The sequence below is a fragment of the Choristoneura fumiferana genome, chromosome 25 (assembly GCF_025370935.1).
Source record: "Choristoneura fumiferana chromosome 25, NRCan_CFum_1, whole genome shotgun sequence".
Taxonomy (NCBI): domain Eukaryota; kingdom Metazoa; phylum Arthropoda; class Insecta; order Lepidoptera; family Tortricidae; genus Choristoneura; species Choristoneura fumiferana.
Genome location: NC_133496.1, coordinates 4,007,870 through 4,034,291, shown reverse-complemented (window position 1 = coordinate 4,034,291; position 26,422 = coordinate 4,007,870). Strand labels below are relative to the sequence as shown.

At 40.0% G+C, this 26,422-nt stretch overlaps 1 protein-coding gene across 1 annotated transcript; it reads right to left on the bottom strand.

Moving 5' to 3' along the window:
• Window positions 1–5,789: 5,789 nt before the first annotated feature.
• On the bottom strand, window positions 5,790–25,263 carry LOC141442119 (uncharacterized). Its single transcript, XM_074107027.1, has 14 exons — window positions 25,108–25,263; window positions 23,774–23,911; window positions 22,514–22,599; window positions 21,757–21,838; window positions 20,719–20,800; window positions 19,728–19,899; window positions 19,062–19,287; window positions 18,145–18,601; window positions 17,521–17,668; window positions 16,351–16,488; window positions 13,649–13,769; window positions 11,826–11,884; window positions 8,162–8,249; window positions 5,790–7,666 (listed from the first exon to the last, which is right to left on the bottom strand). Exons 1-14 carry the CDS (start codon window positions 25,108–25,110, stop codon window positions 7,577–7,579), a joined length of 1,890 nt encoding a protein of 629 aa, XP_073963128.1. The 5' UTR covers window positions 25,111–25,263; the 3' UTR covers window positions 5,790–7,576.
• Between the last annotated feature and the right edge of the window lie 1,159 nt (window positions 25,264–26,422).

The following is a 26,422-nucleotide window of genomic DNA, read 5'->3' as shown; positions in this document are numbered from 1 at the left end:
TCCTACCGCTGTTTGATGATGAAGGAGCCTTTATTCAGCAGTGGACGTCTTCCGGCTGACGATGCATCCGATCTTCCCCCATGACGATCTCCCCTGTAACTATTCTTCCCCACACTGGCAGCAATCATCATCAACTTCTACTCCACACATTTTCAGCAGAAAAACACACGCTGTAATACAAAGTAAGCATCGAAGGATTTTGCCACACGAGCCGCAGTCACACGTACAACATACGCACATCTTGAACCTTAACTCGGTTTAAACTCAAATTTTTAGACACTGGTTTTTTGGGCCGCAAAACGGCTTGTAACCAAGACTTTTCTGTAACCTTTTTTAAACTATGAGTCACCTATTTTTGTTTTCAAACGCTTGGTTACAAGTCTGTTAAAATCTCCGCGCGGGTCGAAGTAGTCGAATGACTTGGCGCTATGACCTCAACTGAAGGTAAATGTACAGGTGTTATCATTTTAACTGGACCAGCGGTTATCTTTTATCTAATAGTAAATATAAGATAGTAGATTCAGCGAATGAAACTACGAAAAAAGTGATGGCAGGTTATGTATTATATCCTATTGCTTTGTTTCTAACCGGGATTTTAATGGTATTATAATGAGAAAATGTAGGTAGCTAAATGGCTGAAAGTGTTTTGATAGGGTTGTAGATAGCTGGTCGTTTGTAATAACACCAAGCCTACTTCCATCGCGATATTCCCCGGGATCAGAATAAAATCTCAACCACTAGAATTAGTGATATGCAGTTTGGCGCGGATGTTTTACGTGCAAACTTTAATGAAATGCACTAAGTTTCGGGATTCCCATCGTAAACGAGTGAAATCCCGTAATTGTCACTCAATACCTTATATAATCATCATCATCCCAGACTTTTTGACGTTCCACTGCTGAGCACAGACCTTCAGAATGAGAGGGCTTGTGTTCCCACGACGCGGGCCCAGTGCGGATTGGGAATTCCACTCACACACACATTTGCTTCGCAGGCTTGTGCAGGTTTTCTCACGATTTTTCCTTTACCGTAAAACACGTGGTAATCAAATGTAATTTCGCGCATGAATTTCGAAAATTCAGAAGTGCGGGCCTGGGTTTGAACCTACGATCCTCTGCTTGAGAGGCAAGTCAAACCACTAGGCCACCACGGCTTCAATACCGCGGCTAAAATTTTGTAAAATAAAATAAATAAACGTCACAATATGTACGTATATTTTATTCAAGTAAATATCACAATATGTATATTTTTACTGAAGTAAGTTTGATTATAAATAATTATTGCTTAACGAAGTATCTCTTTACAATCGTTGTTATTTTCGTTACATTTTGTGCCTTTAGTGAAAGACACAACTAATTGTAGTTACGCCGTGTCTATAAAACAAACACATCCTAGGCCTTCCAGGCTGCTTGAAAACAATAGGATACAGTACAGTCGTCTGCATTTAACTGCCACAGCGCAGCGTGCAAAAAAATCTGACGTCGTAGCGGTCTTAGAAATAGAGTCAGTCGTGTCAGATATTTGCGCTGGGCGGGCGGCGTGACGCGTTTAGATAAAGTCCGCAACGAGCACGTCAGGGGATCATTTAAAGTGGCCCCAGTCGCAGAGAAACTTAAAGAAAGTCGACTTCGCTGGTACGGCCACATAAAAAGAAGAGATGAGAGCTACTCCGTTAAGATAGCGCTAAACATCCCTACTAAACCCCGTGGTAAAGGAAGACCGCCGTCTACATGGTGGACTAATGTTGAGAGGGATCTGAAAGCCCTGAATATCTCACCAACGACAACCCAGGACAGAGCGTCCTGGCGCCGACGTACAAGGAGGCCCGACCCCAGTTGAAATGGGAGGGGGGCAAGAAGAAGAAGAGTGTCAGATATTTGTGCACGCTTTGCTGTGCCAGATATATTGAATCTGGCGACTGTAAAACGGCAACGTTCATCACGCCCACTGCCACTCGGTCACAGGTTATAATGTTCTAATCCGAAAACGACATGTCACCTAAACAATCATCACATTTACACAGTTCATCAAAATTGCACATGTTAGCACAACCCTCTTCAAAGCCACACTGTTCGAAGCAGAACATGAAAATATAAATGCAGCAAATAATTTTTAAGAATTTGTTACAAGCATCGCAACAGGCATTGCAACAGGGCCCGCAACAAGCACTGCAACACATAGTCACTGTTTCATTTGAACAACAATTTCAACACAACAGTGTTATCTAAGCATCTAAGTACTGTAATTTTATACAGCAGATGTATGGAAGATGTTGTTTTAATACGGAAAAATATATATATATCAGTTTAAAACGTTGTAAATGGTTCATCAAAATTGTATAAAGTATAAAGTGTTGTCAAAGGTACTTTTTTTAAATAGCTTGAAACTTCTTTCTTGGTACATAGAGTAAAAGGATGGTATAAGAAATGAACTTTGAATGAGTTATTAGGTCGTACATACATTATTGTAGTTCTTGTTGTGTTTAAAAACGAGGTACCTATCAGAGATACCTACCTATATCTGTGGTGATGTCCCTCCACAGTATTATTCTCTTTGGTTTCTTTGGCCTTAGCCTCGCCTTAGCCTTTGCCTTTTGATGTAGTTTACACTGTCAATTTCATACTTATAATGTCAAGTACTTATATGACATTGGCACAAGCCCATAGAGGCCGCCATTCCCAGTATACACACTCTCATCTATGCCGCCATTAGGGAAAAATTATAACAACAAACGTAACGTACTCAAAATGTTTCAATATTATGAATATTAGTCCTAAATCGGTATTCCAAAATAAAATGAATGGACAATTTTCATATCACAGATGTTGAAGGCAAAGCAAGAACGTGACTGCAAACTTCATGTTTTATCTTCAATGCAGCAATAAAGGCCTGTGAAGAAATATAACAAGATGACATAAATGTAAAGATTGAAAAGAAAATGTGCTACTGCAAGTACTGGAGTGCTCTTAGATGTTTCTTTCCAATCAGTTGCATAGATAGACTGTTGAGATGTATCGGCCTGACATGTGGATGTAGAGGCGGTCCTTGCTTGGAAAAAGTTTGCGAGAAAAGAGATGAAACTGTAAAAGAGTTAGTGAATAATTAAATTTCAAGCATTTTTCAATTGAGGAATTTTGTTTTATTAAAGCCAGTAGGTACTTACAGACGCAGTCCGCTTGTACTGGCCCTGTTTGATTTCCTTTAACTTGCAATTATTAAGCGTTACCTTTCCATATTTTTTGCATATTTTTGGACAAACGGTTTACAAGATAGAGGGGGGGGTCACAATTTTTGCTACTACTAGCTACTGCTACTGCTATTTTAGCTACCTTTTAGGCCTTCCGGGTGTACGGTCGAGGGCATAAATATCTATATAACCGTAGCGTCACATCGCCTTTATGAAGGCATAGAGGTGTATATGTCGGCGGCCGATCGTAAAATTCGCCAGATCACGAAATTCCCAGACATATCGTAAATAAATAAATATCATGGGACACTAAGCAAAGCTTGTACTATGGACACTAAGCAACGGATAAACATACTTATATAGATAAATACATACTTAAATACATATTAAACACCCAAGACTCGAGAACAAACATTCGTATTATTCTTACAAATATCTGCCCCGGCCGTGATTCGAACTCGGCACCTTAAGCTTCGTACTCAGGTTCTCTAACCACTTGGCCATCCGGTTATCATGAAACGCCACCATATCGGTCCTGGCACTTCGCCATCCGCTACCGCGGCACGCTCGCTTCGCTCGCTCGACTCGTGCGTTGTGGTCACAATTCATACTAACCACTCCTCGCTACGCTCATCGTACCAAAATTTTTCTTTTTTTCAGCATAACACGATGTACCCGGTATAGAGCTAGGAATATCGACGAATGTTGCTCTAATCGATATGCCGTAATTTTTTTTCAGGCTCATCGTGATTACCTGGCCAACTTTTAGGCATATCATGAAATGGCGCTATTTCACGATATGCCTCGGAATTTCGCGATCTGGCGGATTTTACGATTGGCCGCCGACATAGATAATATATTTTTGATGTTTTGGTAACGTAAAGTCAAAGAAACTGAACCGCGTACCAGGGTGGAACCTTTGTGTTACTGGTGTCATAATAACATTCCATTCATCTACCACAGAAATCGTAGCGAATTAAATTGATTATGAAAAGGTCCCACCTTGGTACGCGATTCAGTTTCCTTGACTGTACATAAAGGTCTATACAAATTTTCGCTATCTGAATCTGACGATTGTAGTCTCATTCATAGAGGTTTGTACCTACACAGGTACAGTCAACCAATTTAAACTTCAACTTTTTTTAACGCAGTCAACCAATTCGATTCCTAGGCAGACAGGCCTTTTCATACTCAAATTTACGTCATCCAATCCGGTAAGCATTGTTATAGCCAAATCAAAATGATTTACTATGGCAAGGTTCTATAGTGGCCTTCAAATCAAATTGGTTGACTGTACGCATGTCGGGTGACGCGTGATCGGAAGCCGTTAACGAACTAGGTCTTAGTTACTAGGAGATGCACGAGATCAGATCACACAATGCCACAAACTCAGAACTAATACCTAAGGGCCAGCACAGACAGACTGCATTCAAACTGTACATACATTTTTGCAGTTGAAATGTATGGGCAGTCGTCAGCTAAGGTAATAAGAGCAATACGTGCTACTGCATTCCCTCCCAAATTTCTCCCTTTTTCCACCCCCTCTCCTCTTCTCTCTTTCTCTGTGGCCTCTTTTTCGGACCATTTTTCGAGCGTTACAACCGCCTTATTTTCGTGGTCACATTTTTATAAATGGGCTGTAGAATTTGGTGACATTTTCGAATATATTATTTTTTACACATGTTGTAAAGTCGAGTGCAAAAATATGGACTTAGGTATCTAACCCTTCCTATACATACACACGCGTACCATCGCTGGACACAAATACCTACCTACTCGAGCTTGCTCAGATCGAGACCCCATGGGCTATAGTGCCAACGTGGCTTGGGCCCGTGCGGGTTATGAACTTTACACGCACATCGATACCTTGAGGCTCCAAGGGCGTAAAGGATAGTCCGCTCAAACATTTCCTTTACGGCCTGTGTTGTTTTAGTTCCTAAACACATTTATTTTTAAATTTTAGGATAAAAAGAACATAAAAATTACATTATTATAAAGTATGTTAAAAACACCGGTATTAAAGCGAAACATATTTTTACACTTCCTTTATTGCCTCGAAAAAAATTCACCGTTTATTTTGATTTCTTAAAACTGCAGAGGACTGCAGCCTAATAATCAAAAGTATCGAATAATACGATTTTTTTACTCTCTGAAACATTCTAATTTGTTACCATAAAAAAGAAGTTTAACTTTCCTATACGACCCATTGAAAGCAAAATTTGTGATAATGTTACCTTTACATGAATCACAATAAGCCAAGTTTACTAGGTTTTAAAGTTCAACTGATTCAAGCCTGTGTTTTCGCCAGGGCGTATAGCGTACGTATCTCTGTAACCATACAGTTTGCATCCAATTGGAGTATATTAACAAAAACTACAAAAAAATCCAAGCTCTTCGTCAATAGAAGACTTTTATGTAACGTAAGAAAAAACGGAACTATATTTTTTTAAATTTATTTTTTCCAGTATTTTGCTTCTCCAGAAAAGTTGTGTTTTGTGCTTCACGCCTTTTGAGCCCCAAGGTATCGACATGATAGAACTGTTTTGCAGGTTATGCAGATTTCCTATACAAGAAAAATCAGTAAACTACAAATAAAACAACATTTAAAATACACGTTTTAATGAACTATTCACTCGTTAACAGTGCCACAACAAGCACAGCCACAGGCGTGGCCGCACACTTCGTCGCACCCACACACGTGAACACACAACGCACACAGCGCCGTGCAATACGCACAACTCAACCAGCTAGGACACGCAAACGACCATTTCGGGAGCGAACACGACCATTCGGGATACGTGTAGGATTTCAAATTTGGACGTTTTAGCCAAGACTTCATTTGAACAACAGCTTCATTTGAACAACACTTGAACAACAGTTTACATTACACATAACTTTGAACAACAATTTAAACATTTAACAACTAGATAGGTACTTTATAAACATGATTTAACACACTAGATATTGCTGTGTGTAATCGTGGTTTCATTTTGTCGTTATAAAGTACAATATGCGTTTAAAAATTAAACTTAAATTCGTTAATCACAAACATAATATAAATAATGCCTTATTTTGTAAGTTTCTGTTTATATTTTACAGCATTTAAATTGATGCAGGCTGTCAACTGTCAGCGGGAAAGCTTGCTCTATGAAACTTTTGAACAGTAGGAAAAAGGTCTATCATTTAGGGGTGGCTCTAATAAAATACAAGTTAAGGGCAGTTTCAGATTTTAAGTTTCGCCGCGTTGCATAAAAATAGACAAACAATTTTTTTTTCGGACAGAAACGCGAGTCAATGCAATTGTGACACGATCTTACGAACATGCGTTCTTATACGCGCAGAGTCCATCCAAACAGAGTGAGATAAGGGATAAGATACACATAAACTAAACTTGCTTTCTACGTTGCCTTATGAAAACATCCACCTACGCTACGAAACATCGCAAAGCTCCGGCTGTCTTGCGAATTCTGGCGGCTACTACGAAATTCGAAAATCAAAGTTCGCATCGTACCATCCCTCTCACTCTCATATTAAATAATATAAACGTCAGCGGGACGGCAAGATAAGTTCGAATCTTGCACTTCGTAGAATAGGGCCTGCAGGGCTACTCCGAAACTCGAAACTCGAAGTTCGTGTCGTGCGGTCCCTCTCGCTCTCGTATTAAATAGTATAAGTGTCAGAGGGACCGCACGACACGAACTTCGAGTTTCGAGTTACGGAGTAGCCCTGCTGGTACAATTTCTATCGACACGTCTGACCATGCCGCACCGCAATTCGCAATAAAATTGTTAAATGTTATCTCATTATGCAATAATAATATTTTCACAGATAACTAATTTGTTCTAGCGAAACAGTTTATCTTTATGCTGATCATAATTTCCGGTATTCCAATGCATTATAGAGCTTATGATAATTGTGCGTAGATAAACATAAAAAGCGATGCGCTGCGGCCCGTCGCGGCCCGCCAGTGAAAATTGTAGGAAGGAAATAGTATTGGTCAATTGCAATACAAAACCGCTAATAGTGTAGTGTACCCAGCAGTGGGACGTATATAGGCTGGGGTGGATTGGCTTGTATTTTATTATGAGATTGCGCACTAATCGTATTGAGGGTTAGTATCGTGAGGTTACTTACGTCACGTTTGATTGGTTGAACAACTAAATGAGCCAATCGCAAGCAAGTAACGTGAAACGGATCTCACGATACTAACGCCATCTAGCGATTTTTCGCCTGTCAAGGAACCCTCATTATTCGCTTGTGCGATGAAAGCAACGCTGGAACCACCCACTAAATATTTTTAGCGAAAAACCACTGATTACTGAAACCATGACAGAGTTAAAGTAGGTACATTATAAATAGGTATTACTTAAGCGCTTTGTCTAGAACGTGCTAAGGGCTGGACTTTCTCCAGGAGGGGTTGAAGCCTGTGTCCTTGAACAGCTGGTCTACTACTTCTTCGTCTGTGACGAACGCAGATTGCTAAAAAAAAAGAAATAGTCTGTAAGTTCGTCCAAGCATAAAGCGAAAAACGCATACAGGACGGCAACGGAACCTCGAGCTTCCTAGTCAGGTTATCTAAGCACTTGGCCATCCGGTCGTCAAATGTGTCAGTAAATTAGTTAACTATCGTAATCGTGTCGTTTGTCTATTTTCGTTAACGAAACTCTGTTTTGAGGAACGCGTCGAGGACGATCACTAATGTTTCGCAACTAACGTTTGGCAACCTGATTCACTTCGCAACTTTTCATTTCGCAACCGTTTAATATTTCTGTAACTGTAAATATTTCAGGACTTTTACATAACTAACCTAACCTAAAGGGTGGCCCTGAAATAAATACTGAAATATTTACAGTTTTAGAGTTTGCGAAATGAAAAGTTGCGAAATGTATCAGGTCGCCAAACGTTAGTTTCGAAATGAACTGATACCGCCGGGGGGTTGTATAATGTATAAGAAAACTTTGGAAGCACACTTACGCTAGCTCCCATGCTGGTTCGTTGCCCCTCCGTCGCCATTTTTGGTGCTTCTGGTGTGGTGGTGTGGAGCAACGCTGCGGCACCAGGCCTGTTAATAAACGTCGGTTTAGAAATTATATAGGTAGTGCCACCAAAGTTGAGGTCACGCACACAAGAACATGTCATGTAATGACAGCGGAATTTTGACATACACTAATTCATTTCATTCATTCTCCTTTTTTGCAATCAGTTCTTCATGTAGCTGTGAGTGTAATCATTCACTTCAACTCTCGTGGCACGACCTACACCACTGAGTAACAAGTAGGGGTGTCCTTAGCTTTGCTAATATTTTTTGTCAGACGACTATCCAGACATAGTTTAAGGGTGTCTGGCAGGGGTTAGTAACCCTACAATGTGTCTGGCAATGAAGGTGATTTCTAATATCATTCATAACAAAATATATAAAAAGTTTTATACTGGAACGAATTTGAGGTGAAAGCACCCAATATCCAAATTTCATAGTACCTACGGATCGTTCTTACATGTATTAGTACCATATATTTAAAAAATCAGCCTTAATACTATAACGAAGGTATGGCTGTCGCGGGCTCTTAGTCTATAAGATATATTTAAACAAGTAAAACAAATGATTGCGTATTCCACACAGGCTTCTGTCTTTCCGAGATAGGGGTCAATATTACGAACAGTTTTATGTGAAAAAAAAATATAACAGAGTATGAAAAAAAATATAACAGAGTATGCCCACTGTTAGAACTTATTAGGCATTGGTTTCACGGTGAAACTTTCACCTAGTTCCATTGCTGCTTTTGCAGTAATTTAAAGTTTTATAACTGTTTTAAATATTCTAATATCGTCCATGTACTTTCTCAACCCCGTATCTACCCGTATTGTATACAACAAATAAACACTCTATCACATTTAACGGGTGCGCCAAATTTTTAAAACCCGATTATTGGAACTCCGAAAATGTTTGTCATACAGTTTTCTGTCATAATACTCACTATTAATACTTAGTCACTATTACTACCGATCGTAACTCCGAAACATTTAAAACCATAATGGCAGTTGTCATAAATATCTCTTGTACTCCCTTTTTTTGTCATAATTTTTTAAGCATATTGTTTTGTACACATAAAACTCCATTATCATATATTTTTAAAGAAGACTTATTTGTAGCTATAAACTTCACTGTCATAGTTTATGGCCTGCGTTGCTTTCGTTTAGTGAAAAAAAATGTGATAAGTATTTCGATGACAACGCCATCAATGGGCGAAGCAATCACCATCTGTTGGATGTTATTACTACAGACATTATTTAACCACAATAGATGTTAGCAACAAAGAAAAAACAATTCGTCAGCAAATCAATTTTATATGAATTTTACCCTCAATCGTCTTATAAGTTTTATTAGATGTCAGTAATGTAGTTTAGGTTAAGTTAAAACTGCGACTCCCTCAAAACCATACTGCTACCAGTAAAGTAGGTTAGGTTAGGTTAGAACTGCAACCCCTACAAAACCAAACTATTGCCATTAATATAGGTTAGGTTAGGTTAGAACTGCGACCACTACAGAACCAAACTGCCACCAGTAAAGTAGGATACTCACAATTTAAGAAATAATCTCATCAATATCATCATCTGGGCATATTTATATTCGTTTATTTCTCCTCCATATTGATAATCATCATCATCATCATCATCCCAGCCTATATACGTCCCACTGCTGGCACAGGCCTCCTCTCAGAACAAGAGGGCTTGGGCCATAGTTCCCACGCGGCCCAGTGCGGATTGGGAACTTCACACGCACCATTAAATTGCTTTGCAGGTTTGTGCAGGTTTCCTCACGATGTTTTCCTTCACCGCAAAGCTCGTGGTAAATGTCAAATGTAATTCCGCACATGAATTTCGAAAAACTCAGAGGTGCGAGCCGGGTTTGAACCCACGACTTCTGCTTGAGAGGCGATAGGTCAAACCACATATTGATAATAATATATAAAAACTTGCACTCCAGTTCCAACATCGCATTAACGTTAAATTAACGTAAAAAAACTGTATCGATGTTTAAATGTTATGATTAACAAGTTTATTGAAATTGATGATTATGAATGAAAGAAATATGAAAACCAGCATTATGAGTACAAACATATCTTAGTGACAACGTTATGAATTACGATATTCTGATAAGTGACCATTATGACCTCAGTTGGTAGTAGTACAAATTTATGACAAATATAATTATGAAAGTAAAAAATTCGGAAGAGTGATGATTCTGGCTACAAATCGGTAGCAGGAAAAAAAATCGGAGATTCGATTTTATGCGAGTCAATATGGACCCACACTTAACATAAAGATGATTCTAAAGCAATTTAATGTGGCCAGATACGAGAGAAAGTAAGCGGTCGGTATTTTTCTACAGGAAATGCCGATGACCAAATACTTATAATTTAGATAAACCATCAATAATATTGATACAGAATAAGCTAAGTAACCTTCAAGGAAATCACTTGACTGTGTGGAAACAAACATTAAGTAGATAAGATAAAAAAGATTAAATATTATGTGAATCACCGAAATGAGGGCTATCGTTTTTTGTCTTTCTAGATGGCGCCACTGTTGCGTGAGGTTTTTAAGTGTGGCTTTCAAAGTCTGTTATTTACTACGGGCGTGAAAACAAAGTTAAGATTAAAATCATATCTAATACACCTTAAAACCGTACCATAAATATCGAGCAACCACAGTGTTGCGTAGTCCCGTTTTGTTGGAAAAGTTTCCCAAAGACAAAACTGTCTCAAAACACAGACATTAATTGCCCCGTAACGCATAATTGCCATAATTAATTTCAGGTAATGCAAAATATTCACAAAATTATTGTAATTATAAATAAACCCGCGTAGCTCACCCAAAAACTATGAGATTTGACATTTCGGAGACCTCACGCTACACTAGCGCCTTTAGCGGCGATTTCATACGCGATAGCCCTCATTGGGTACCTACTATGAATAAACGATATATCTGAATATGTCTACGCATCGCGTTACCTAGAACACCCCTTCCAGACATGAGCTCCAGAGCATGTTGTCAAACCGGCTAACCACATAGTGTAACACTTACCGTAAGGTCGGGGTACTTTGGCCCTGAAGGGTAACTTTGAACCTTGGGATTAACTCGGTCCTGATTTCATTATTGCTTTGAGAATATGGCTCTTTACCATGTGGTTGGTGTTAATTGATCAATCACGTTTTTATGTTTTTATTGGACCCTTCCTTTAGGATGTGATTTTTATATGGGCCAAAGTTACCCTCCAATGGGTCAAAGTACCCCGACTTATGGTACTATGACAGTAGTAGGTGCAATTAGCAGTAGAAGTGTATGAGTGGTTAAAGTGCTCAAAATTATCTATACACGATTCTACTGCCAAGGTAACAAGACAGTAATAAAAAAGTAAAAGTAATATTATAGTCAAAATAAACAACAGTACCTACTAAGGACTTAGGGTATTTTGACTATGAATGAAAATCACGGAAGTTTAAAACGTTAGACAGTAATATTACTAAAACTCTCCCGAGACATAAATTGATATTTTTTTAATAAGAGTGTTTAGAACATAATTGAGCACCACAAGTGCTCATCTACTTCTGCTGCTGACTGTACATGTAGAACGTACCTTCGAGGTCTATCTCTAGTCTGTTTCCAGTTCCATCGGTGTCTCATATTCTGCAATTCCTGAAACGAAAAAAAAAGTGATTCAGGCATTAAATTTGTGAATTTGTGTGTCCATTATCAACCAATCACAACTTTGAACTTGCTATTCTGCAACAGGTACGACAATAACACGCGACCTGATAATCCACGCTCTTGTGTAAGTTGCCATGAGGGCACGAATTATCAGGTCGTACATTATTTTCCTTCATTCTGGATCAACAATTACAAGTCGTACGCTGACTGCACCCATTCCTTTTTTTTATTCGACTGGATGGCAAATGAGCAAGTGGATCATCTGATGGTAAGAGATTACCACGCCCATAGACGCCTGCAACACCAGGGGGATTGCAGATGCGTTGCCAACCTAGAGGCCTAAGATGGGATACTCCAGTGCCAGTAATTTCATCGGCTGTCTTACTCTCCACGCCGAAACACAGCAGTGCAAGCACTGCTGCTTCACGGCAGGATTAACGAGCAAGATTCCTATTCTATATCTTAACATTATCTCGACGTTTCGACCACAATGCAGTGGACGTGCGAGTTTTTCAAACTACCTACCCGCACCGATTTTTCCTGTAATAATAATAATAATATTAAGCCTTTATTTCCTTCACTGTAGACCAGGGATGGGGAAACTGCGGCCCGCGGGCCATCTCCGGCCCGCGAAGGCTTGAAATCCGGCCCGCGACCATCAAACCAAAATCGAGAGAAGATTTCGTATTGTTACAAAATTTCATTTTCATTGGCAATGGCCAAATTAGTGTTTCAGAAAATACATATAAATATTTTTATTTCAGTAAATAAGATAGCCAAAAATGCAACAACTTGGCCCGCCATATATTTCGTGAGTATATATTGGCACGCGAAGGAAGAAGTTTCCCCATCCCTGCTGTAGACAGTGAAACCTACAATCGAAATTAATCTAACTTAAGAGTCAAGGCCCTTTTCCGGGTATAGGCCTCCTCCAGTTGTCTCCATGCTTTCCTGTCTTCTGCTTTCCTTGTCCAATATTTTCCAGCGACACTTGGTATAGGTATCGTCCACCCACCTCTCTCTAGGGCGCCCTCTACTTCTGTGGCTGCTCGGCTTCGCCCATTGTGTGGCTCGTTTTTAACCCGGTGTTATAAGTTTGACCGCTATGTGTGTCTGTCTGTAGCACCGTAGCTCTTAAGCGGGTGGACCGTTTTGAATGCGGTTTTTTTTATTATTTGAAAGCAGGTTTACTAGCGATGGTACTTAGGCATGTTTCATCAAAATCGGTTCAGGTCCTTGTCCAGTGGTGGTGTAGTGGTATAGCACGTGGCACGGAATGCCGAGGACCTCTGGTTTTTCTGTGCATCTATGTTTCAGTTTGTATTTTTGATATGCGTTTTACGCGATGACCGTAAAAGTAACAAATTTAGTTAATTTGATTGCTTAATAACATAACGACATCTCTCGTCCGGGTGAGCGGTTAATTCCAATGGGATGCTGAAAGTTTCTCGATGAGGGCTATAGCATAGATGTCGCTAGTGTCGCTGCTTAAGTGACTAAATAAGAAACAAACAAGCTAAGATATGTGTTGCATAGGAGAAATTCGTGTCTGTACCCCTGTCCAGTGGTGGTATAGCGGTATAGCACGTGGCACGGAATGCCGAGGACCTGGGTTCGATTCCCAGCGCTGGTCTATTTTTCTGGTTTTTCTATGCATCTATGTTTCAATTTGTATTTTCGATATCGCGAGTTGTCGTTCATTGCGGCGTTCTAAGGGGGAGGCCTTTGTCCAGCAATGGACGAAGAACTTACAGAGCTGGTCTCAAGCGGCTCGGAGGTGGTTGTACTCGTACGTCTGTTGGCCCGCTCCTGTGCTCCTGTGACCTGTGCTCGCCGGTTCGGCGGCGGCTGGAACGGTTCATCCTGGACCTCACTGAAAAACAGTGAATAAATAACATCTTGGGACAAATTATACCTATTGACTTTGCCCCCAACTAAGCAAAGCTTGTACGGTGGGTGCTAGGCAACGGATAACATACATATATTGATTAGTATATATAATAAAACATTAAATTTAAAAAATCAAAAAACCCGGCTGCAAAAACTTAAGGAAAAAAAGCCTAGTGGTCTACAACTCTGTTAAGTAGCTAATTTTAAGTTCAACAGTCGGGAGCCATTACTAAGTGTTTTTGAGCGTCACGATTGAAATGGGTCCCGACTGTTGAACTTTAAATTAGCTACTTAACAGAGTTCTAGACCACTAGGCTTATTTTCTTCCTTAAGTTTTGGCAGCCGGGTTTTTTGATTTTTTTAATTTAATGTTAAAAGCTTTCATTTGATACCCATATTGTTACAATACATTTTTTTTCCACCGCCATATTTTTTTTTGCAAACGCCATATTGAAATATTATATAGCCTATGTCACTCCTACAGTAATAACGAATCCAACGATACCTCATATGTTAAAATCCGTCAAGCCGTTTAGGCTGCAGCGAGGACCAAAGAAATGGACATACATATCCACATACATACATACGCTCGAAAAACATAACCCTCCTTCGGGCAGTCGGGTAATTTATTTTATTTTCATTTATTACTTCTAGTGCGTAGATATGCTCTTTGGTGCGTAGCTCCTGATCCATCATCCATCAGATTAGCTCGATGGCACCATAAGAATGTATTATATCCTCAAAATTAAGCATACTTTCCAAGTTTCGAGTCAATGCAGCAATAAGAAGTGGGTGGGTGGGGGAGTGGGTGAAAATCTAGTACAAAGATTGCGTTACATACATAGTTACATAGATATATACTGACCGGCAAAACATCTGGCCTTCAAATGTATGCAGTAATATGTAATTTCGTATGTAGAGTGGGCCAAATTTTGTGCCGCTGAGTATAATAGATACATACAGCCCAAGAAGTATATAGCAGGACGATTTGGACCGTTTAGTGCGAAAATTACAACATTTTGCGAAGGATAAAGACGGATAGAAAAAAAAGTTGACACCTTTACCCAGCAGTGAGCAACAATAAGCAGAATAATAGTAAGGTCAAGGAGGGCATTTCCGTCATACTTTTTGATAAGTTCACTTTGGCTGGTCATAACTAAGATGATATTTACTTTTTAATAAACCTGATCACTGTAATAGATTAAGCATTTATTTAACTATATACAGGTATTCATATTAAATTGCTAGTACTGCTGGTCATTTAAATATGTTTTTTTTTTTAAAACATGTCAGTTGACGGATTTTCCCGTCGGTTTGGGGCTATTCCGTCAACCTATGATTTTTCTTGTATCGTGACGTATTACAAACATATACGTCAAGTGAACAAATACCGCTGAACTGTTACTCGAAACTAAACTGTAGCGACCTCAATTTAAGGTTTATTTTAGATTGTATTGGCAAATATATTTTTTCGGGGCAATTCCGGCCTATTTTTACAATCAGGAGTAGTAAACCTTTTAAAACAGATTCCCAAACCCTAGGGAAAATCCGTCAACTGACACGTTTTGTAAATAATGGGCTGTTTTTATGCTCACCAGTTAGCGCCGCTGTTGAGTAAGGTCCAGCCTTATGTTTGCAACAATATTTTTAATTTAAAATCGTATTAATGTTAATTTTCATATTATTACTTAATTAAGTCAAATCAAAAAGGTTGGCAATATATGAAATAGGGAAATTCCGGCACATGACGGTTTTAGCCCGTTTCACAGTTGACGGATTTGTCTACTCGATCATTTCGTTAATACCAATATTCAACCACCCATAGTTTCTCACCAACAGATTATAATTGAAAATTTATCAAACTACCAACAAGCATGCATATCGAACTATATAATAAACATACTTAGTAAGCCGTAAACTTACATTTTCTCATCGCACCGTCACGAAACACAACAGCACACTACACTCGCGTTCGAGTTCGGAGCGCAACTAAACTTTAAAAACGGTTTTTTTTCCATTCACTGGCTAGACAGCGCCATCTGTTTTTGTCTGTGGGTATAAAATGTTTTCTCTGCTTTACCGATCGAGTGAGCAAGCGTGTACTGTTGTTTGAATAGCCGCAAACGCCGTTAGACGGAAATGCCCCGCTGACTGATTTGGCCACCCTGACTTACATTCTGTCTTAAGGGCGGTAAATAAGGAATTACGAACGAGAGTCTATTAGACCGTGCGACATACAATGTTTTTGATCACATTTGCGTGTAAAATTTTATATTTGTAAAAGAAAAAATATAATTCTTCCAAATTGGCGATACCTTAGGCTGTGCTCTTGGTAGCACCGCCCTCCCCCTCCCCCTCCCGCAGCATGCGCCGCAACGTGCGTGTGCATGTGGTCCTGCAGCAGCGCGCGCAGCACCATCAGTAGGGCATTGACTCATTTACCGACCACGGGTTTCATGACAAGCACATTAAGGTCGAGGGTTTTATTTGGGGGGTTGCAACCTAGATAGCCTGCATGTTACGACACTGTTTACGAGCAAGTGTGATGAAAAAAATAATCCTACCTCCAATTTTCATTGATCGGTTTCCTGGTCTGCCACGTGTTAAAGGCATCCTTCTCAGTTTCCGGTTCCTGGGTCTGGCCGCGGAACCGCGTGGCCTCCATAGGCAGCCGCTTGCGAGAACCCATCCTTAACTTGTGCCTGTAGCATAAAGAGGCTCATCATCATATCAGTTAGAAGACACCATTGGGTAAAAGTCCAAGAATCTCTGCGATAGTGGTATGTTTGTAATAGTTTTGGCCATATCGAAAATACAAACTGAGACATTGATGCACAGAAAAACCAGAAAAAGAGACCAACACTGGAAATCGAACCCAGGTCCTCAGCAATCCGTGCTGCGTGCTATAACCCCTATACCAATGCTGGACAGGAACCTAGACACGAGTTAAAAAATACAAAAAGACTCCAAAAAACCAATCATAATAGTTTTGGCTCATGGTATGGGGGAGAGAGTAGTTCCAAAAAAAGTCGCTGTTGTAAATCTGTACAGTGGATAGAGAGCAGTGAGCAGTGGGAGTATCGGGGCCCTTGCTAAGCAATGGGACAGCAATAATAATAATAATAATAATCAATCTCACTTATACTTCTAGTGCTAAATGCGAAAGTTTGTTAGTCTATTTGTTTGTTTGTTCGTTACCTTTCACGTCTAAACTGCTGCTGATTTAGATGAAATTCGGTATACAGATAGCTTGAGTCCAGAGGAAGGGCAATAATAGGATAGTTTTTGTCCCGGCAAATTGCATAGTTCCCGTGGGAGTTGCCGACAACAGCTAGTAAATGGGTCAATCAACTCTTTAGTGTACCTAACGTGGGTAAACTTGTTGCCATGGTCACGTCTCCTGAGTTACTTATTAAAAGTATGATTTTATGGGGTACACACCCACTAATAGTTAAGAGTTGTCACAGTTTTAAGGCAATTCCTTCATGGCTCATGTTTTTTTTTCCAATTACAACTTATGTACTACACATTATATAGTCTCGCCAAACTGCTACGTTTGATGGCGAATAATGTACATTGCATTGCATAGTATACTTTGTTAGAAAAATGTTAGCAATACTAAATAGTTGATTGACCCAAATAATAATAATTGTTTATGTCGATGACACCATTGTTGTCGTGATAGGTTGTAGATTCTACCACAATGTCTACATTCCACTGATCCTCGGTCTCACCTTTCATCCTCCCTCCGGTTGTGCTCCACAACCTTATACTCCTCTTCTTCCGATTCCCTGTTCCTTGGAGTTGGTCTGCCGGCGCCGTCTTCCGCCTTAGCTGACCCCAGCTGCACTGCCAACTTGTTATAGAAGGAGGCTTCTGACACTGAAAGAGAAATCAACTTGTGGATGTAACACCAGAAGTGACCTACTTATGATGCTAAATCACTTCGTCTAAGAAGCAGCTGGTCTAAGAAATAACTGATCTAAACAGCAAATGGTCTAAGAAGCAAGCGGTCTGAGCAGCAAGTGGTCTAAAAAGCAACTGGTCTTAACCTATTTGTATCGGAAACTTCAAAAAACATAGGTTGAGTTAGGAATAAGAGTTCCGCGTCTTTGAGTCTGAATTAAAATTGACGAACTAGAAAATGGACGAATGGAGACTGACTAGTCATTCGGAGAACTTTTAACCACTTGCTACTTAGAAAAGTTCCTTTTCAGATCATTTGTCACTTAGACCACTTGCTTCTCACTTAGACCAGCTGCTTTTCAGACAAAGTGATACTCATCCCTAGTTGGTTGGTAAATCTAACATTTAAAAAGTTCACTTTCAAATTCGCTTTCACCAACACGGTGACATACCTGGTTGGAATTCAGGCACATCAATTGTATCCTCTTTGGTCGACATCGTAGATCTGTCAGGGATCTGACTTGTTTCCTCCACAGACTCCTCAGAAGAACTTGGAGGTCTCTGTCGCTTGCTTTGATTAGCTCTCTGTTCAAACAACTTTCGTCTTTTACTCTTCGCCTCTAGTTCTCTTGTTGTTTTCACCTCCTCAACGTAAGGAGTAGTTTGAGATTGCAATCTTGATCTACCACCATGATCACCTGGTATTCTATCTTCGAACAGCTTTCTGCGGGAGCTCTTTGCTGCTGAATCAGAAGTACGAGGTTGGACGGACTCAGGAGGATTGTATGATACAGCTTCGTAGTCTTTTTTAGTGGTTTCAGTATCGACAATTTCTTCCTCTTCGTCTTCGTATTGGTAGACATCGTCTCTCGGCTCTTCCGTATCAACGTATGCAGACGGATGGCGAACCTGTGCAAAATCATTAATTTCAAAGTCTTGCTGTTATTTGAATAAAAGACAACTAAGATGCACCAATTGGCTAAACCTATAAACAAAAGTACTTAATAAAATTGAGTTTACACAATGTTGGGACAAAGCACATGTAACCGCAGCTTACGGCAGCGGACTGGTGGCGATGATGAATATAATATTGATGGAGATGATACCAAACAGTTATGATGACGATGGTGTCAATGACCGTGGCGTACAGTAGGTTATGCATGGGTAGGTTTAGGACGTTCCGTTGGCCGAACAAGATCAAAAAGTCGCAGATCACAAGAAGCATGAAATTAAAACATGACGTAATGACCAAATAATAAAGAGTATGATGATACAGAAAATGATAAAGATGGCGATAAAAAATATAATAAAAATGGCAATGAAGTTGATTATGCTAATACTGTTGATGACGATGATGACATCAACTGACCGCAGCACATAACAGCGGGTACCCGGAGCGCGGCTTGCGCTTGGTGTGATCAGGGCACTGCGCCGGCTTGCCCGGAGAGATGGTCCGCTGACCAAGCATGTTTGTGTGCGAGAAGTCGCAGACGAGAAGCAGTCGCGGATGCTCGGCGCCGTGCCGGACGGCCCCGCAACCGACCGCGCGGAGCGTCCACACCGCGATCTGGCTGAAGTGGCCCCAGACTGAACCTCTGGAAGTTATTAAGAACAAGAATAAGAAAAAGAATGAGAATGGAAATGAGAATGATAAGATCAGAAATAAGAATAGGAATGGTTAATTAGGTGATAGAATAAATACACATACATAAAGTACTGACTTAATATACAAATGCATGCCTATTCCAACCAGCCAAAATGGCCATCACTCAGCTATGTGTCAAGAAAAGATCTGGGGATAATTCCGTGACACTGATTTTGAGTGACACGAGTTAGAAAATCAATCATAACTGGAGCTGTAGGGGGCTAATATACGAGTTTGTTAACCGCTCAGGTTCAAACATCATTAGGTAAGCATTATTACAGCATGGAAAGAACAATTTTACAACTTTGATGTTAGCTTTTTGTCCTTTATTTTGAGAAGCGCGGACGCCCTCATTCTTTTCGGTGACACACTTTGCGCATGACTACTCACTTGGCAGTGATCCTGAAGGGCTGCGTGAGTTGCCTCGGCTCGACGCGCCGGCGCTCGCCCCACCACGCGTCGAACACCCGCCGGATTGCCCGCTGTGCGCTCAGCTCGTCGCTGTCGCTTGAGCGCCGCCATCGCACCTCACCCACTGTCTGGCCCGCGTACGGGTAACGTACTGGAAGTGTAATGGTACATAAGTACTACGTACAGTAGGTAGCATTTTTTATTAACAAACCGGGTTTTACGGTGAATCACTTCGTTTGCTATAATTTACGTAATTTATAATAATTTCAGTTCCCATACCAACTTGCCATAAAATATATAGAACCGTCTTATTTTATGTCATTTTATAATGCATTAGGTTAGGTCAGTTTAATATCAATACGGTATTTGACTATTTTGTATATGTTTCATAAATTAAAACTACACAATGCCTGTTATCGAATAGAAAAACCATTTTTAAGCTACCTTTACAAATAACAAAGTTATAAAGGTTTGAAGTTCAAGATTAGACAGAGAAAGACATACTGGCATGTGACGTCACACGCCAGTACCGCCATACTTGCTGCATAGAGAAAAGCGTTTGAGAAAGAGACAGGTACATAGATTTTTAAAAAATCACTATAAATCCAATTTTCAACCGATTTAAATTTTCTCTTCGCTAAACACTATCTGTATACTTATCTATATTTTCATAATAATATTAAAATATGGCAAAATCAGGAGTTGTCAAATACCATATTCTGAAAAAAATATGTTTTAAGAAATAAATTACTTTATGACAGTGAGAATTATGGAAAATGATACGTACAAACAGGGTACAATACAATGGTTAAGATGAGCCCAGTATTCACCTATACCTAAACTTCACAGCTTAGCGAACAGTGACACAGGTAACTAAATCTATGTACATTTTTTGAGAATAAATAAAATAATAATATGACATTTGGACAAACGATAGAGAACCGTTTTACAAGTCAAAGCTTCTTATTACCTGTTGCTCTGCAGTCGTCGTGCACAAAATAGCACTGGTCTGCGAGTCTTTGCGCCAAGCTCGCTAACTCGCGATCCCACTCCTGCAATGAATCACTAAGGTAGTTTAATAAGTTTCATTTATAATCAATCAAGCAATCACCGGCGCCCATGGACACCTGCCAACAAAAGGGGTATCACAGGTGCGTTGCCGGCCCTTTGAGAGACTAATAGGCTCGTTTACTAAAGATCCTTAACCCCTTGTCTGTGTTTGAAAAGAATCAGTACTAAATTTAAAGCAACTTTTTTTTTATTTAAATCAGAACAATCCGTACTTATTAAAACAAAAGAGACAAGAATGCAGTTTTTTTTTTCAGTTTCCGCAGACGAGGAGTTAAGCTGCACCGCTCTGGAAACACTCAGCCGTGTCATTACAAAACACTGTAACTAAAAAAAACCTATTTTTCAGAAATAACAAAAAAAATGTTTTCTTCTTTAATTGGCCACAAACCCGTCCATATTCATCCGATTTTAATTAAATTTGGATAAATTATAAATAATATGCTACTAATTGTGTACAAAGAAACATAATATGAGATTTATACTTTTTTCATAATTTTTCAACCAAAAACACGTTAAAAATGAAGAAATTCCGATTTACAGTGATCAAAGACTAAAAATCAAAACACTCACTCCAAATTTATCGTGTGATTATTACGACAAAACACTGTAACGTCAGGTACTGGTTGAAGAAAAGGTGAGTTTTGTTTTGGCAAAACACGGTAGTATCTGGAGGAGAGACGGTGTTTAGTCGAATCAGTATAATAGGTTTTAAGAGTTACAGTGTTAATTTCAATGAAGTTTTTCAATGTTATTGGTAGAAGATCGGTATACTTACTCTAAGTTTGTATAGGTATATAGATTAGGGTCGAAAAAGCTAATTTAACAGTGTTACCACAAAACACTGTAACTTAAAATACAGTGATTTGTCATGACACGGCAGCACTGTCCCAGGAAGCTGGTTCCATAGTTTAGTCGTGCGTGGAGAAAATTTTCTTACAACAAACATCATGATCTGCGGCCGCGGTAAGTGCGCCCCGCCGCGCACGCGCTCGTGCCCCGCCGCTATGCGCTGGCGGCGTCTGCAACACACCGAAGCTAATAAAGCCCCGTCCATGGTAAACATTTGTTGAATCAACTTGTCGCTGAGCTGTTGAGTCACTGTGTTGCCGCTCGGTGAGCGAAAACTCAGCAACACGTTGATTCAACAATGTGGCTCAACAAAAGGTTTACCATGAAATTCATGGCATGAATAAGGTTAAAAAAATGAAAATTGAACCACGATCGACGGATTATAACGATTCGCCGGATTCTTGTTTCGTACGAATTTTTCAGTTAAAGAAAACTAGGTACGGAAATATCGTGGCTTGATCATAATTATTGAGGACTTAGGTGGTATTTTTCCTGAAAAATTATGTTATTTCCTGAAAAATAGGAATCTAATCGATTTCTAGGCAATTGAAGTCACGTCCTCTTGTGCAACAACAAAACAAGCAAGAATCCGGCGAATTGAGAACTAGGTAATCGATTGACGGCGAAATCGTTGAGCACTACATAAAAGAGATACAGTAGAATAGGAACCATTTCAGAGGCGGTGCTAAGGATATGCGAGACACAGCACGGCATCGCGGTCCTAGAGATCTCGTGCCTAAAGTTTTTCGTGTTTTTGCTCATTGAAAAATCCGTCATCAATCCATCAATGTATTGCCATCAAGGACAACCAAAGTTTATATCTGTCAAGGTTGGGATTCACTCACCTGTTGATGTAGTGCGTGATAAAATGCCTCAGTTCACTGGTGAATTTGATCTGCGTGTAGTTTTGGCAATTCAATCCGGGGCCCGGCTGTCGATACATACAAAAATGAGAAGAGAAGGTTCACATCAAATAGGTACCTACAGATAAGTAAAAGTAGCAGGCCCTAATTGGTTCCCGTACCTACCTACTCCTCAAATGTTATTAATGACGTCAGCGATATGGCAACGAGCGGGCCACATCGCTCGAAGAACAGTATGCTTAGTGTATTTTCCCGTTCACAAAATAAGTCTCGATCGCGTTCGCGTTAAAATCTCAATTTGTATGGAAACACGGACAGCGCCTCTAGCGGAAAGTTTGCGCAACAACTTTTGTGAGTGTAGGTTTGCTACGTAAACTATTTCGTCCGCGTATCGTAACGAAAACGGTGAACGTTCCGCTAGAGGCGCTGTTCGTGTTTGCATACAAATTGAGATTTTAACGAGAACGCGATCGAGACGTATTTTGTAACCGAAAACTTACACTAAGGCCACGGGTGACGACGCCGCACCGTGGACATGTGGCGGCTACGTATCGACGATCGAACGCTCGATTTACGTCTTCGAATAGTAAACGAATGTTTCGTGTGAGGCACAGATAACCGTTGGGGGAAAAGTTCTCGAGTGGCGACCACGAACCGGAAGACGAAACGTTGGCAGGTCTCCCACTAGATGGACTGACGACATCGCGAGAATGAGGGCTATCGTTTTTTGTCTTTCTAGATGGCACCACTGCTGCGTGAGGTTTTTAAGTGTGGCTTTCAAAGTCTGTTATTACGGGCGTTAAAACAAAATTTAGATTAAAATCATATTTAATACACATTAAAACCGTACCATAAAAATATCGAGCAACCACAGTGTTGCGTAGTCCCGTTTTGTTCGGAAAAAAAGGAAGGACAAAAGTTTCCGAAAGACAATACTGTCTCAAAACACTGACATGCATTGCCCCGTAACGCATAATTTCCATAATTAATTTTTAGGTAATGCAAAATATTCCCAAAATTATTCTTATTATAAATAAACCCGCGTAGCTCACCCAAAAACTATGAGATTTGACATTTCGGAGACCTCACGCTACACTAGCGCCTCTAGCGGCGAATTCATACGCGATAGCCCTCATTGCAGGCAACTGGTGGATACAAATGGCGAGTTGTCGTTCATCGTGGCGTTCTAAGAAGGAGGCCTTTGTTCAAAATGAGGCTGATGATGATGATGAAGATACTCACAGCAGGGAACTGACACGCGACGTGGCGACCCTTGCCCTGACAGAGACGCCGATAGCGAACGGCGCAGTACGGCTGGTCGTCTTCTATCGCCAGAGCCGCACAAGCGAGTAAGGTTATCACGACGTAACACGAATTGTTCTGCAATAGACAAGGATAGAACAATGAACTAAAAGAATTTCCTTGCTCACCCGCGACCTTACGATAGCTAATCTTATGCAAAATATGCGTGTTCATGCAGTTCCTCCACCTCCACACTGTAAGAACACACACAAATCACACAAACCCCAACCCCAACAACAACAACACAACACCACAACAACTGGTAGCATGGTGTACGGTTGTGTCACTCTGAAGATGAGCTCTGGTGTAGTGTGGTGGTGGTGATAGATGGGTTTGTGTGATTTGTGTGTGTTCTTACAGTGTGGAGGTGGAGGAACTGCATGAACACGCATATTTTGCATAAGCTTAGCTATCGTAAGGTCGCGGGTGAGCAAGGAAATTATTTTAGTTCATTGATATGGACCTCCGCAAAGTAACGCCTGATTCAATAATAAGGATAGAACATCCTACCATCTATACCTATCAAAGAGTAATGTAACTGACTGACTAATATAGTACCTAGACAACGCGCAGCCTAGCGGATCAAATTACACGAGTTTAGTCAACGTCCGTTAAAAACCGTTGAAATAACACAAATTTAGAATCACGTACATACCTACCTAAAGAACGTTAGACTTTAAAACGCAGCGCTTTTTATTGAGCGCTGTTAAGTTTTTGAAGTTAAGCGGCGGATGGTCAGTCGAATCAAACTGATGCGGTTTGCACGAAGTGGGTGGGCGCCTATTGAAAAATAGTATTAGCAGCGCTAACTGAGCGCATTGCGGGCAACGGATTGTACTTGCACCCGCGCCCGCAAGCGTGCGCCCGCGGAGTGCACCCGTGCCAGCAGGGCTACTACGAAACTCGAAGTTCGTGTGGTGCGGTCCCTCTGACACTTAAGTATACTATTTAATACGAGAGCGTGGGACCGCACGACACGAACTTCGAGTTAGAGTTTCTTAGTAGCCCTACAGTTAGCGTAGACCCTAATGTGGTGCTGCGGTTTTACCTTGGGCTGCAGAATCTTGATTTGTATACAAAAACTACACTGTATAACAAACTGACTCCGCAAACTAAGTATATAAAGGTAAAATTAAGTAACAATCTTCAAAATTAAAGTGAAAATAGAATATACTAACTATTTGATATATAATAGCCATAGCTTGCGATACTAAGACGTACTAGGACTTACTAAAAACCATAATAAATGAAGGTTATCCTCACAAATCACTTACCATTATGACGCCAGTAAAACACTAAACAACATTTAAATAAAAAATAAAACAACAATTAATACAAAATCAAAACCCTAAAAAGTGAGACAATTTTGAATGGCTTGTACATAAAAAAGTACAAAATAACAAATTTGCGGTAGGACGCGGATTATTTACATGTCCTACAGACAGCTGGCGTTTAAGTCAAAATTGTGCAAAAAGGAAATTTTTGTTTATGAATTTCTGCACGAAGGAGTTTGGTATCATACCTAATATTTATTCATTCATCATCATCCCAGCCTATATACGTCCCACTGCAGGGCACAGGCCTCCCCTCAGAATGAGAGGGCTTGGGCAGTAGTTCCCACGCGGGCCCAGTGTGGATTGGGAACTTCACACACACCATTGAATTGCTTCGCAGGTTTGTGCAGGTTTCCTCACGATGTTTTCCTTCACCGTAAAGCTCGTGGTAAATTTCAAATATAATTCCGCACATGAATTTCGAAAAACTCAGAGGTGCGAGCCGGGGTTTCAACCCACGAACCTCTGCTTGAGAGGCCATAGGTCAAACCACTCTGCCTCCACGGCTTCTTCATAGTTTATTCATTGTCTAGACATAATCACAATGAAATCACATCCTACTACTCTAGCAATAATATTTCTACTAACCTAACCTGCAACAATATCTGCCACTGCGGAGCGTGAAAAAATATCTGACACGGTCTAAGGAGCCTCGCGCCTCGAATGGTTATTGTTTTTTGCACATTTAAAAATTCGTCATCTATACCACGCGCCAAATAAATCTGCCTAAGTTCATTACTTAATACTCAGTTTTGACGCATTTTTGAGATACATTTTTTATGCGACGTCTTTACGTTACTCCCGGATTGTGTTCGAATCGCTTAACGGTATAGTGCCTATTCAATTATTGGAAATACGGTATTTGACTATTTTGTATATGTTTTATAAATTAAAACTACACAATGCTTATTATCGAATAGAAAAACAATTTTTAAGCTACCTTTACAAATAACAAAGTTATAAAGGTTTGAAATGCAAGATTAGACAGAGAAAGACATACTGGCATATGACGTCACACGCCAGTACCGCCATACTTGCTGCATAGAGAAAAGCGTTTGAGAAAAAGACAGGTATATAGATTTTTCAAAAAATCACTATAAATCCAATTTTCAACCGATTTAAATTTTCTCTTCGCTAAACACTATCTGTTTATCTATATTTTCTTAATAATATTAAGATATGGCAAAATCAGGACTTGTCAAATACCGTATTATAACTTTATAGTTTTTGTGGTACTAGTCGTGTCAATGAACTT